This window comes from Cavia porcellus, unplaced genomic scaffold (assembly GCF_034190915.1).
Source record: "Cavia porcellus strain 051 isolate PalLab524CR breed Dunkin Hartley unplaced genomic scaffold, mCavPor4.1 scaffold_13, whole genome shotgun sequence".
NCBI lineage: Eukaryota > Metazoa > Chordata > Mammalia > Rodentia > Caviidae > Cavia > Cavia porcellus.
The window spans coordinates 67,431,054-67,444,896 of record NW_026947496.1 but is presented as its reverse complement, the minus strand read 5'-3'; the positions used below and the strand labels follow the sequence as shown (position 1 = coordinate 67,444,896).

Genomic DNA, 13,843 nt, shown 5'->3' with positions numbered 1-13,843 from the left:
TAGACAAATTTAAAACTCTACTTCTGATCCGAGTGAGGCAAGATATAAATAGATTAATTAAAGAAATGATAAGCCCCTCCCAAGAGAACACAGATGGAAGAACGGAGGAACTCAGAAAAGGAAGAGAAGCCTTTGATGAAGAATATAAACAAAATCTAGAATACATGAAACAGATCCAAAGAGATTACCAGGAAACTAAAAGCTCCATTGAAGGCTGACAAAAATGCCTTGACAGAAACTAAAGTTAGTGTTTTGAAACTTGAAGAGAGAGCTATGATGTGTGATTGTGAAAGAAAAGATCTTTTAAAAAAATAACAAGGAACCAGGAAGAAACAATTCAAAGGCTAGAAGATGACAAGAGGATTTATAACTTACGAATAAAAAACATGAACGAAGAAGCAAGAATAACCACAAATGAACTACAAAGACTATTCACAGATATAATTAAGGAAAACTTCCCACGCATAGGAAAAAGAAATGATATCCAGATAAATGAAGCATATAGTACTCCAGCCACCTACAACCAAAACAGATCTACACCCAGACATATAATAATCAAGATTCCAGAAATTCACCATAAAAACAGAATATTAAAAGCAGCCAGAGAAAAGAAGCAGATCACCTACAAAGGACAAATCATCAAAATAACGACAGACTTTAACATAAACTCTCAAATCAAGAAGAGCCTGAGGGGAAATACTTCAATCCCTAGAAGAAAATAACTTCCAACCAAGACTGATGTACCCAGAAAAACTCTGTCTCACAATTAATGGAGAAACAAGATATTTCCAAGACAAGGAGGAACTGTGGAAGTTCATGGCCACCAAGCCAACCCTACAAAAAATACTGAAGGACATTCCAGAGAGAAAGAGGAAAAAATACCAGGATTCCAGCAACAGTGGCAGAGAGGCCTCAATGAACGGGTCAGACCTGGAATGAAGCAGTAAAGTGAACAAATAAAGGCAGAAAAATAGAATAGCAGAAATGAGGCAGAGATGGTAAGCTATAATCTTTAATATAGATAGCCTTGATACACTAACAAAAAAGGAACATAGGCAGAGTAGATTAGGAGGCAGGATCCATCGAGATGCTCTGAATAGGAAATACACTCAACCTGAAAGAAGGTTAATAAACTGAGAGTCAAAGATGAGAAAACAATGCTGTATGTGACAGGAAACCAGAGAGAAATAGGGAAAACTTGTCCAGCAGCCACAGATAGATTGGAAGGCTATGACACTTTTGGGACAGTATAGAACTACACAGTTGGAAGGAAGGAAAACCTTTGTGGCTTTAGTAAGTAAAAGAGTACAGCTCAAGATTAAGCTCAGGGGTAAAAAGGTTCAGGAACATTCAGATAGATAACAGGTTGACACCCTAGTCTAAAAGCTATAGGAGCTAGTGGGACCCAAAATATACTAAGCATCCTGATAAGGGGAAAGATGAGGAATTGCCTAAAAAAGGAAGGCAGAGGACATAATTTAAAAGCCACAGTAGTCTTATTGCTCTATTTAGTTTGATTATATTTTGTTCCAGTCTGTGTACTCATATTAGATTTGAGGGCACAGACAGCTAATCCAAAAATAGCAGGTTATACCATGGTAACTATCCTTAATTTCCTATTAACTTACACTGAAACTCTGTATTACTTACATTGTCTCACTATGACTGATCTTATTTGAAGCTGGTTTGTTAGACCACTGTTTAGTCTCGATTGATTTCATTCTAATTTGGTGTGCTTGATAGTATCAAGTCTAAGAGTAGAGGCAACTATTCTGAAGATGACAAGATGTAAAGGATATCCATTCTGGTTTTGATTATTAACTGCTTTCAAGTCCTACAATATCTTCAAAGTTGTGTTTTTATTAAAATAGCTATGTAATGTTATGTTCAATTATATTATGCCTGATGATGTGGACAATTCTATTGAAAATAGCAAGAGAAAGCATAGTAACTACTGTAGATCACCTAATATTTTGGTCCTTTATGTCTTTTTCATTTCATGTTTTTCTAGGAATTTATTTTGTTGTCTTGTTTTGATCTGTGTTTCCCTAAAATACAGAAAGGATAGATATACATGTAGAGATTCACATATGGGAAGAATTTCTAAACTCTTTATGGGAACAGATTATATAATACACGATGTAATGAATGGATGCTGTGAAAAAGAAGAGACACTAAGAAACCCAGTGCTAATTCTGTAGCGTCATGATATGAAATCTAGCAATACTATCATTCACTGTTCAGAGTGATATTAGTCTAGTCTCTTATGTTCAATTTCAGCATACATGAAGATAAAGACAGCTACTATGAAGAGACAGAAACATTATGGTAGACATTATTGACTTCCCCAAAATCAGGTCTTAAAGACCTAACAAGCCTTCATCATCCTGTAATGATCTGGTTAGTTCTATAATGTTCAGTATACATTCAGTGTGTGTGAAGATAGGGACAACTATTTGGAAGAAAACTATTTGGAAGAAAATAAGATAGACAGTGAAGATCTCTAGTGGACTTGCTTTGAAATCTATGTTTCTTTAATTTGTCTCTCCTTATGAACTGTTTTGCTCTGTTTTGACATGTTTAATCTTACCCTCTTTAAGATAAAAAAAAAAAACAAGTGTGTTGGACTGATAACCATATTACTAAGTTTTTGTTGGATCATTGAGCAGAACTGTTTGCAATGTCATTATTTGAATATAACTTTGTACGCTTTAATTTTGTAACTTGAACAACTATTTCTAATATGACAAAATGTAACTTATCAACTGGTGATTTCTTACTATTCATTTTTCTGAAATTCTGTATTATTTCTATCCTTTTTTTCTGTTTTTTTTCTCTTTAAATGAAAAAATTTAAAAATCTGTTATTCAACAAGCTACATAATTGTTAAAGGACTCCACTGCAAATGCAGATAGAATAAAGGCAAAAATGACTCTCCTTCACCCTACTGTCTGCATGCCACGAGTTTTTTTAATATAAGTGCAGCAATTTGTTGGTCATTCATAGGCTTTGGATGTTTTTTGCATCAAGAGTCAAAGATTTCCCCACCTGAAAAGAAATAAGGGAAACTAATGCAGATGACACACATCAACATTTGCAGAAAATCAATTGTAATATATTATTTAAATAATATGATAACACAAGCTCTTCCAACCTCCTGGCACTGATGAGTGAAATCAGTTAAATGAGTTCTTTTTCCCCTTTGCTCACCCCCATTCATGCTTCGACTGGGATTTCCCAGACATGTAACAAAGGTTCTTTACATTTCTGTGCTCTCTTGTTTCCCTTGTAATGGGATATTTCACTTGTGGTTGGATTCTCCTTCCTTTTCTTGTGTCTTGGAATTGTTGTTTTTGGTTAATTTTGTTCTTTTTTGAATCAAGAGTTGGCTCACCTGCTCTATCATTTTTAATCTATTCCTCGAAGCAGAATAAACTATTGTAAAAGAATAAAGGTAGTGTTTTTGAGAGAAAAGTCATCTAGAGCTTGATCCTCAGACATTTTTTCATGTGAAGACCTGTTTAGGTATCCAGCACCCACTCCTCTTTTTTTGTCCCTGCTCTTTTGACTTCAACTTGAGGGATGCTTTGAGTTTTTGAGTTTTTTCCTATACTCTCAGGCTGCAAGCCAGCATTTCATTTCTTTCTGTTTCCCATTTATCTATTCGTTTTTTAATTGACAAGTTGAATTTGTATATATTTTAGTAATCTTGTAAAATAGTCTTCTTTGAACCCACACTATAAAGTTTACTCACTTAAAGTATACAGTTCAGTGGTTTTTAATATGTTTAAGGGTTGTACTTTCATTATTATCTAATTTTTGAGTACTTTCATAACTCCCAAAACAAACCCCATACTTGTGAGCAGTCATTTCCCATAAAGACCTACCTTGGAACTTTTTGCAGGTTTTGTTCCAGACCACTGCACTAATGCAAATGTCTATTGGGAGTCTGGCCAAGAGTCCCAATTATCAGTACAGTGAGGGGGAAAAAAAGGAGACAAGTATAGTAAATGCATCAGTGGCTGGAAAGTGAATGTCTCTGGATAGGTCTTCCTGCACTCCTAAAGCAGCCACTATTCATTAGATGTAGATAGTGATAGGTGGGGTTGCTCAAAGGATTACAATGCAGCAGAAGAGACAGACTCCAGAGGATGTAGATGATCATATACTAAAAAGGATCTTGTCCCAGAGTATAATCTTGAAATAATTCAATAAGGTAGAGATGATCTTACTCTTAGAATAGGCAATGGGAAATCTCAGATGTGTGGTACCAGTAATCCCAAACCTCTATTTTATCCCATAGGGAAGTATGCAAAATTAGCCATGATGAATTTGTGGTTCCCAACAAATGTCCTGATAATTTCATACAATTTTTTGCTTCCTAGTTTATACAAAAGTTATGTTTAAACTCTACTATAGTCTAGCAAGTGTGCAATAGCATTATGTCTAAAAACGTGCATACTTTAAGAACACTTTCTATTAGCCGGGCCTGGTGGTGTACACCTGTAATCCCAGCACTCTGGGGGCTGAGGCCAGAGGATCATTGCAAGTTCAAGACCAGCCGGGGCTACAAAGTGAGCTCAAGTTCAGTTTGACCTGCAGAGTGAGATCCTGTCTCAAAAGTCACACACACACACACACACACACACACACACACACACACACACACACACACGATTGCTTTATATTACTAAAGAGTACTACCAATCGTCTTTTCCCTCAGTGAACAAGGTTTTCTTTTGCTGCTAGAGGCTCTTGCCTTACTGTTATTGGCTGAAGACTGTTCAGATGGTATTTGCCAAAAGGTGGCTGTGGCAGTTTCTTTTCTTTTTCTTTCTTTCTTTTTTTTTGTAGCAGTTTATTAGAAGACAAATTTAAAGTTTTTTATTTTGATGAGTCTTGTACAAAAGATTTCTATATTTGATAACGTTTTGCCCACAGTAAACCATCTTTCAAAATTGGAATTTATCTTAACACTGACACAGCTCCATGTACTAAGTTTATGTCATCATCTAAATTCTTTCTTGTCATTTCAACAGTATTCACTACAGTTGCATCAGGACTAGATTCTATCACAAGAAACCACTTTCTTTGCTTGTGTAAGCAGCAGCTCATCACAAAGTTTTATCATGAAGTTACAGCAGTTCAGTCACATCTTTGGGCTCTGCTTCTAATTCTTGTTCTCCTGCTATTTCTACCGCATCTGCAGTTATTTTTTCCACAGCAATCTTAAACCCCCCAAAATCATTTGTAAGAGATTGAATCCATGTCTTTCAAACTTCTGTTAAAATTGGTATTTTGATCTTCTACTATGAATCATGAATTTCCTTAAAGACGATTCTTCTTTGGTTTTCAATTTACATTCCCCAGATCCATTAGAAGAATCACTATCTGTGGCAATTACGGCTTTATGAAATGTATTTCTTAAATAATAAATCTTGAACATCAGAGTTGCTCCTTGATCCATGGGCTGCAGAATAAATGTTGTCTTAGTAGGCACACAAAAATCTTCTTATGCATCTCCATCAAAGCTCCCAAATGACCACATGCATCATCAATAAGCAGTAAAATTTTGAACTTTTTTTTTTTTTTTTTTTTTTTTTTTTTGCCTGAGCAGTAAGTCTCAACAGTGGGCTTAAAATACTCACTCAACCATGTTGTAAACAGATGTGCTATCAGCCAGGCTGCATTGTCCCAATTATAGAGCACTGGAAAAGTAGATTTAGTGTAATTCTTAGTCATAGGATTTACAAAATGGTAAATGAGCCTCAGCTTCAACTTAAAGTCACACGTACATTAACCCCTGCTAAGACAGTTGGGGTGGCCTTAGGTTTGAACAAGGGACTGACCTTTCCTCTCTAGCTATGAAAGTCCTAGATACCAGCTTCTTCAAATAGAAGGCTTTTTCATATGCTGTTCATTGCTGTTACTTTCAGCAGTGATAGCTAGATCTTTTGAATAACTTGCCGCAGCCTCAGTATTTACTATGTTACCTTACACTTGTATGTTATAGCAGTGACTTCCTTCTTTAAATCTGTGAACCAACCCCCAGCTGGCCTCAAACTTCTCTCCTGCAGCTTCTTTACCTCTCCCAGTCTTTATAGAATTAAGATAGTTAGGGCCTTACTCTGGATTAGGCTTTGGCTTAAAGCAGTATGCTGGTTTGATCTTTTGTCCAGACCACTAAAATTTTCTCCATATTGGTAATAAGACTGTTTTGCTTTCTCATTATTCACGTTCACTGGAATAGCACTTTCAAGTCCTTTATGAACTTTTCCTTCATATTCATGATGTGTTTAACCAGTGCAAGAGACCTAGCTTTTGATCTGACTCAGCTTTGGACATACCTTCCTTAACCAATATTAATCATTTCTAGCTTTTAATATAAAGTGAAAAGTATGCAACTCTTTCTTTTCACTTGAACACTCAGCCCTTCATGTTTTGTCATTTCCATCTTCTAGAGGCTTCTTTGGCTTATGTGTCCCTTCCATTTGCCAGGCCAGCAATGGATGATCATATTTTACGGAGCTGTATCTCTGATTCTGAGTCTTCTACACCCTCTTTCCTATATAAGGGCTCTTGTAATTATGTATCCACCTGGTTAACCCAAGATAGTGTCATAATTTGAAAGTCATTGGATAGCAACCTTAATTCCATCTGTAACCTTAATTTTCTCTTGTCATGTAACATAACATCACAGATTCCACAAATTAGAAATGGACATCTTTGAAATTCTATTTTTCTACCAATCACACTCCCTCTTCTCCCTAACCCTGGTTTAGGCAACCATTAATTTACATTCAATCTACCCAATCATCTTTATTTTTCTCCTTCACATTCCATGTCTTCCTTGGGTTTCATATTCAGTCTTTGCTCTGTCTCCTTATTCTGTATGGTCGCTTTATGGCCAACATCTCCCCCCTCATTTCTTGGGATATGACTGACTTCTGGATACAGAAAATGAAATGGATAGTAGAGAGGAGAAAAGGATAAAGTTTTATAAGACCAAATGCTGGAACAGAACAGAGGTGCACAGATGTCATCAAAAAATATTAATAATTAGGTACAAATGCCTAGAAGTTGAATAAGGTAGATTATGTAGTAAAAACATCCTTTTCTGTAAGCTACAGATCCCTTGGTTTTGAGATAACTCCTTTGATCTTCTAAGGTTTCAATTACCTAAGAAAGGAGATTGGACTACTAATGTGGTTCTGAGGAGGTCCTGGGCCAGCAGCAGCCCCAGCAGCTGCTGCTTAGAAATGCAGATGCTTCATCCCTACCCCAGACCTGCTTCAGAAACTCTGGGCATGACCCCCCACCCACCTCCACCCAGCACTCCTCAACACCATCTGTACAGTTGATTCTGATGTTATGTTGAAGTTTGAGACCCACTAGATTATTATAAATTCTCACCTAATACAGTCTGTGAGTAAAATTCTAGCCATTTAAAAAATAAACATAGTCTTAACAGGAAAAGAATAAGAAAATGCTAAAATGGAATAGGTAATTTGAAAGTGTGAGATTTTTGGATACCTATTGGGAGGGTTTCTATTTTTTTCAAAATTTCCCATCATTTACTATGTCACTTGACCTGAATTTCATGTGTGAGTCAAAGAATCTGAGAGTACATATTACATGGCATGGAATAAAAATGTTTTATTTTTATTTGAAGCTGACTGTATATTCCACACCCACAGGTCTATAACACTGGCCCAAGCGCTCTTCCTGGATCATCTGTCAGCATTTCATTCCCTAACCGACTGACACCTGGTGGTGCTGAGATGTTTCAGGTCCAGGAGATGGTGGTGAGTCTTGCATTTGTTTGTTTGGTGCCTTCAGCCTTAAGCAAGCCAGCTTATTCAGATTTTGTATTCCGTCCACCCTGATAGCCACTCTGAGTGCCCAGGAAATTTAACCCATTATATCCCTTGGAAACATCTAGAGAAGACAAGAGACCTATGATATCTTAATTTTTCATTGAAACAGTTTGGTTAATGCCATAAGAAAACCTCTGTGGGTATAGGAAAGGGTTGATTATGAACCTGACCCTTGGAAACTCCTGGACTGGCTCTGGGAACCCCTGGTGACACTGTAGTCCTGTGTGTGACTGAGTGCATTTCTCTGTAAAGATGCACAAAATTCACAAAGTTTCTCAAGGGGCCACTTTACCCAAGAATGAAGAATTAGTGTGTAAAGACATAATCATAGGCTGAAATTCAAATTTATATGTGCAATATGTAATTCTGCCTGATGAGTCAATGATGAATGACTTTGTCTCAAAATAAGCATGATGACCAGTGTATATATGGACATTGCTGCCTGCTTTTTTCAGAACATTCTTTTTGGCTTCTAAAACATTGCATTTTCCTTATTTCCACTTTCACTGACTTTGTCTTAATTTCACCAACCTGTAGAGAGCCCATAGCCAAGTTCTTTCTACACCCCACCTCTAAGATGTCATCCATACTCATGGCTTTAAATGCAGTCTGTTCTGATGACAGCACTTGTTTCTCCCCATGTCAGATCCCTCCTGTGAATTCCAGACTTCAATAGTCAACTACCTTGGGGACATTTCTACCTAGGTGCCTAGTATGTCAACTTATACAGAACTGAATTCTTAATAGTACATTTCTGTCTTAGTCCATTTTTTTGTCGTTAACACAATATCACAGACTGGATGTGTTACAAAAATTTTGGCTGATGGTTCAGGAAGTTCAAAGTTTATTGGCTTCATCTAGTGATAGCCTTCTTGGTAACAAAAACTTAAGGCATCATAGGGCACTGCAAAACAAGCAAACAAGATATTGTGTGTGTGTGTGTGTGTGTGTGTGTGTGTGTGTCTTCATCCATCAGGCCTTTGGTTACTTTTTTTCTTGTAAATCTACCAGTATTCTATCATGGTTGTATTCTACCTTGCTGACTTTATCTAATCCTAATCGCCTTCCAAAGGTCTACTTCTAAATGTTACTGTCATATTAAGCTTCTACCCTCTTTATACCTTTCAATGGAGATTGAAAATCAGCATAAGTTTCATCACACCATCTTCCAAACCTCCTTCTCTCATAGGCCCTTTATTTCACCAAACACTTTTCATGTGTTCCTCTCAAAAACCAGGCCATCCTTCCTTATTTTCCCCTTGTTTTGATGACTTTATATCCAACCCATCAGCAGCCTAATATCTCTTAACAACAAATCCAGAATATCACTACTGTTGGCATTTTCACTACCAGCACACTGGAGTCCAAGACTCTATTGTCTGTCACCTAGGTTATGGTAGTAGCCCCTCATTGGTGTCCCTGTGACTGCCCTGGCCCCTTTCAATTCTCCTTTGACCTTCCAGAATGTAGGGTAATGGCACCTCTGCTGAAAACCTTCCAGTGGTTTTTTCTACCACTGGCTCCCACAGTCTGTTATCACTTGTCATTCTGATTTCATCTCCTCCTCTCTTTTCCCTACTCTCTTCTACTCTTCACAACCTCTTGGTAGTCCCACATTCTTCCATCTACAGAATTCTGCCCTCTACCTAGAATTCCCATCCTCAGACATGCACATGGCCTTCTCCCTCACCTCTTTCAGGTGTCCACTCAAATGTTACCTTGTCAGCAGGATCCTCCCTGACCAGTCTCTGTCCCAACACACCCATTGCTTTCCTGTTCACATTTCACCATTACTTCATCACCAAGATGACATCTCGTAAATTTTCTTTTTGACCAGTTTAACTGACTCTTCCAATCCCTTCCAATAAAAAGGCATGAATTTCTGTCTGAATGCTTATTGCTATGTCTCCAGGACTAAGTGTAACTCTTGGCATATAACATAAGCTTGATAAACATTTGTACATTGGAAGAATAAATTCATACTAGAAAGCTAGCTGTCTAAGCAAATTCAGGAAAAATACTGATAACAATTTTAATAGAAATCCCTTTGCTCAGTGATCTAAGTTTTGCTTGCTGAGAAATGTTTAATGTGTCCACTGTGAGTCATGTTTTCAATGTGATCTGTGAGTCTCCTGTGTATCAGACTTTGAAGGAGTAGATGTGGAGGTGCTGCCTCCTGCTGAGTCCCTGTGAAGGTTGGGGACGTGGAGCTCAGGAGATTCACTGCAAGGAAACCATATCAGACCATGTTGAAAGGACCAGGAAAGCACTCCTCCTTATGTGGACTTGGGAGAGATAACATCAGATAAAGGGAAAGGCTCTCCATAGACAGCTTGAATATCAGACAGCAGGGCCATAGTATATGACAAATCTGAGTGCAGAGTCAAAGGAGACATTGTCCACAGGGTGGAGACTTATCATCCTGCCATGCAGTTATGGTTTCTGACATTGCTGTCCTCTTAAGTCATGTGGACTGGGAATCAGAATCATATGAATGTTGAATGTAGAAATTTCACCCTGACTGATTGCCTGGTCAATGAGTTATGTCCTTCATAATATTCCATTTATGTCCTATTTTGTGCCCCTGTCTGTGAGCTCTGCTGAGCTGTCAGGAAATTCTGCAGTGTTGTGAATCAACAACACATCATGGTTTGAACTTGCCACGAGGTTAAGCAAACCACGTATGGTCCCTCCCCTCTCTCCCTCCTGCCACTCTCTCTCCTCCATGATCCAAAATGGTGGCAGCCACACTATGTTCCAGAATGCTGGCAGCATAGAGAATTTGTTTCTCAGACTCAGGTTTAGAGTGCTTGACAATAAGAGCACTTGACCCCTACAGCAAAAAGAAAAGAAAGCCTGGCTACTGCTCCAGCTGACAGCAGACTTTGGCATCATCCACATGACGCTGGGTGTAGGTACATGCAGAATGCAAGAGTTCTGCGGCTGGAAAGGCTCCTACTCAGATTTCAGAAGGAGGCCTGGGAGTTCAGACAGTATGCTTCTGAGAGGGCAATATTTGAAGCTGTGAGTGGGAAGCCAGAGGTGCAGTGGAGAACCCAGAAATTTGGAAAAGCCAGAAACCTGGATCATCTAAGGAAAGTTGCAAGGAGGGAGCAAAACAGGCCCACAAGAGAGGCCATGGGAGCTAGTACCACTGGAAGTATCATGGGGGCAGAGGCAACCAAGCCCTTTGGAACTCACAACTTGCTACAGATTGCCTCAGATGCTAAATGTGGAACTACAAGACTTAATGCTTTCCCTGCTGGATTTTGGACTTGTTTTGGTCCCATTCCTTTGTATCCCCCTATTTGTAACTTTTGGAATAGAAATGTCTTATCTTACATCATTGAATATTGGAGGTGTTTAACTTTCTTTTCATTTGTACAGGGTCTTAAATCTCAGAGGAAACTTGGGACTTTGACTTTTCAGCAATGCCAAAAGTTTTAGGACTCTTGCAACTGTTAGACATGGACTAAAATACCTTTTGCATAAAGGAATGTGCATGAGACTTTGGGGGGCCAGGGCAAAATATTATGGTTTGTTTCTGGATGCCCCCCAAAGCCTCATGCAGTCTTGGAGGTGGGCTTCTAGAGTTTGTGACTAATTCATGGTCCAGTGCTACAATTATGAGAGTGAGTGCTGCACCCAAACTGGGGCAGGCAGCCTGCATACAGTATAAGGGGGTGAAAGAGTCTTGCTCTCTTTCTTCTTTCTCTTTCACTCTTGTTGCTTTTATTGTCTTCCACCACCATGAACTGTTGCCCTCTGCCATGTGCCACCCTGCCTTGGGGCCAGCTGAGTCTGAACTGAAACCTCCATGAACTGTGAGCTAAATAAACCTTTCCCTTTTTAATTTTGTCTCAGCAACAACAGAAAAGTAACTAAGACAGTTATTCTAACTACTACACCTTATCCCCCAATGTCTAGGAGTGTTCTTCCCATACAGCATGCTAAGACTTATTCATGTAAATATCTGTAACCCTATAGAGAGAGTCTATTTCCTATAAGCAAATTGATTTTTAACCAAAACAGTAGTCACTCATTTAGGTCCCTCAGATTCTAAAGGCATCTCTGAACAAAGTATACACCCCTTGTTTTTTCATATTTACTGATTATCAGGCCTAGAAAAAAACACTGGAAGAGACTTTGGAGCATACTTAGAAATGTGTATTAAAAGTGATTTTCTTAAACATTTGCAGAACTGATTATCTGTTAGTCTAGCTGAGTCCCAGTCAGCTCAGACTCCCAAATGGTGTGAGCTGGCTGCATTCTGTTGTCTGTGTGCTCAAAGACAAATCCTTTGGATTTGCAAAATTGTTTTTAGAATTTGCATGAAATCTGTAATAGTATCCTTAAGGATGCCGAGCCAGGTGAATTGACCAGCCCATAGCATTTGCATGTTATGGACAGACTCATGAGAATTCTCACTAAGCAAACAGCACTGTGTTCTTATGAACCAGTCATCACCAGAGGCCACTGGAAACCAGGGACAGATGCACAATGTGCTACAGGGCTGAGGCAAGAGTCCCTGAGATGTGTATCTCAGAGGCCTTTACTTTCATGCCCATGGTTGCTGAGAGCAAGTACATCCTGCAGTTCAGGTAAGTCCCCAGCCCTAGTCCCTCCCTTCCTCAGGCTCTCCTAAGAATGGTCAGTGGGTCCAGGGTTACTCCTAAAGCACATGGCACTTTGGTATTCTAGGAGTTTAAATAGAGCAGGGCTTTCATCTGTGGATTTGGGTGGCTTAGTGATAGTCATTCTCCTTCAGAGAAACCAGCATTGCTTGTTCTGGTGGCCTTTCCTCCTCATCCCTAATCCAAGCCAGCACTTGACAGGCTGCTGAGCAGCCAAGCACCACAGCGTATGTTAAGCCAATTGCATCCTAGAAACAAATGACAGGCACAGTAGGAAGTTCCATCTGTCATTCTCAGAGGACTCTCAGTGTTTCTGTTCCTTTAGCTGTGCCCTCCAGATTCATACTGCTTGTGATCATTATCCATACAGAATTTTGGAGACAGATTTTCTGGTTCTGCAGGCCCTGTGCTATTCCTCCTTTAGCCTTGAGTCTGGTACAGTTTTCTTTTAGTTCCAAGTTCATTCAGAAGCCCGTGGAACTATTGTGTGGTTCTCTGGGAAGGAGTCATATGGTCTGTTCTTATGAGGAGCCCGTAAGGTGAGACCACTCTGTACGCTCATCTTCAGTTCATAATCTCCTTTCCTTGTACTAAATACTCCAAAATCCCCCTGCTGTGCTTGTGTTTTATTTAGAAACACAGCCATTATGGTGACCTGAGGAGAGACCAAAATCTCCATTGTTTTCTGCCCTCTGAGGTTTTGTGGAGCTCTGTAGGGACACAGTAACTACTCATAGAAGACAGTATGGATGGACCATTGTAGACTCAGTGTCTATTAGGAAGCTAGTTTGGAGTGACCATGAAAATTACAGATTCAGAGAAAAGAATGAGATAGTATTTCTAGTCTGTCTAAAATAACATCTTTACCACTGGGTTAGAAATTTGAGTTGAGGGATTTTCTGGTATTATAATGCAAAAAGAGAAAAAGCCAGTTAATTATATTCATTTTTCTTTTATATAATACTCTGGAATGAAAATTCAAGGTAACCTCAATATACAAATTAGAAAGCCAGAGATAACAGACATGAAAGCAAACCATAAGTCTACCTATTTTGGTTAGGAGTTATGTTCCAGTTAAAAATCTGGTTTTAAAGACTGTAGACGCATAAAAAGTTTGTGTAGCTTAGTAGAATAAAAACATTGTAGATGTCTAAAACACTAAAATATTTAAAACAAAAGAAAATTCTAAATAATCCTGAAAAAGCACTTATGAAGGAAAAAAATATGTATAGGTACAAAATACGATAGAAATAAACTCAAACATATCAATAAAATAAGTAAGACTAGCTGGGCATAATGAAATGCACCTTTGGGTACCTGTAGGTATCTAAA

The 13,843-nt window shown here is 38.6% G+C and overlaps 1 protein-coding gene across 1 annotated transcript in view; it reads left to right on the top strand.

Annotated features, from left to right (window-relative positions):
• Positions 1-13,843, top strand: part of Itga9 (integrin subunit alpha 9) — a 410,762-nt gene that overhangs the window by 317,285 nt on the left and 79,634 nt on the right. The window contains exon 23 of the mRNA XM_063260331.1: positions 7,698-7,805. Coding sequence (XP_063116401.1) covers positions 7,698-7,805 — 108 coding nt within the window. The remainder of the gene's footprint in view (positions 1-7,697; positions 7,806-13,843) is intronic.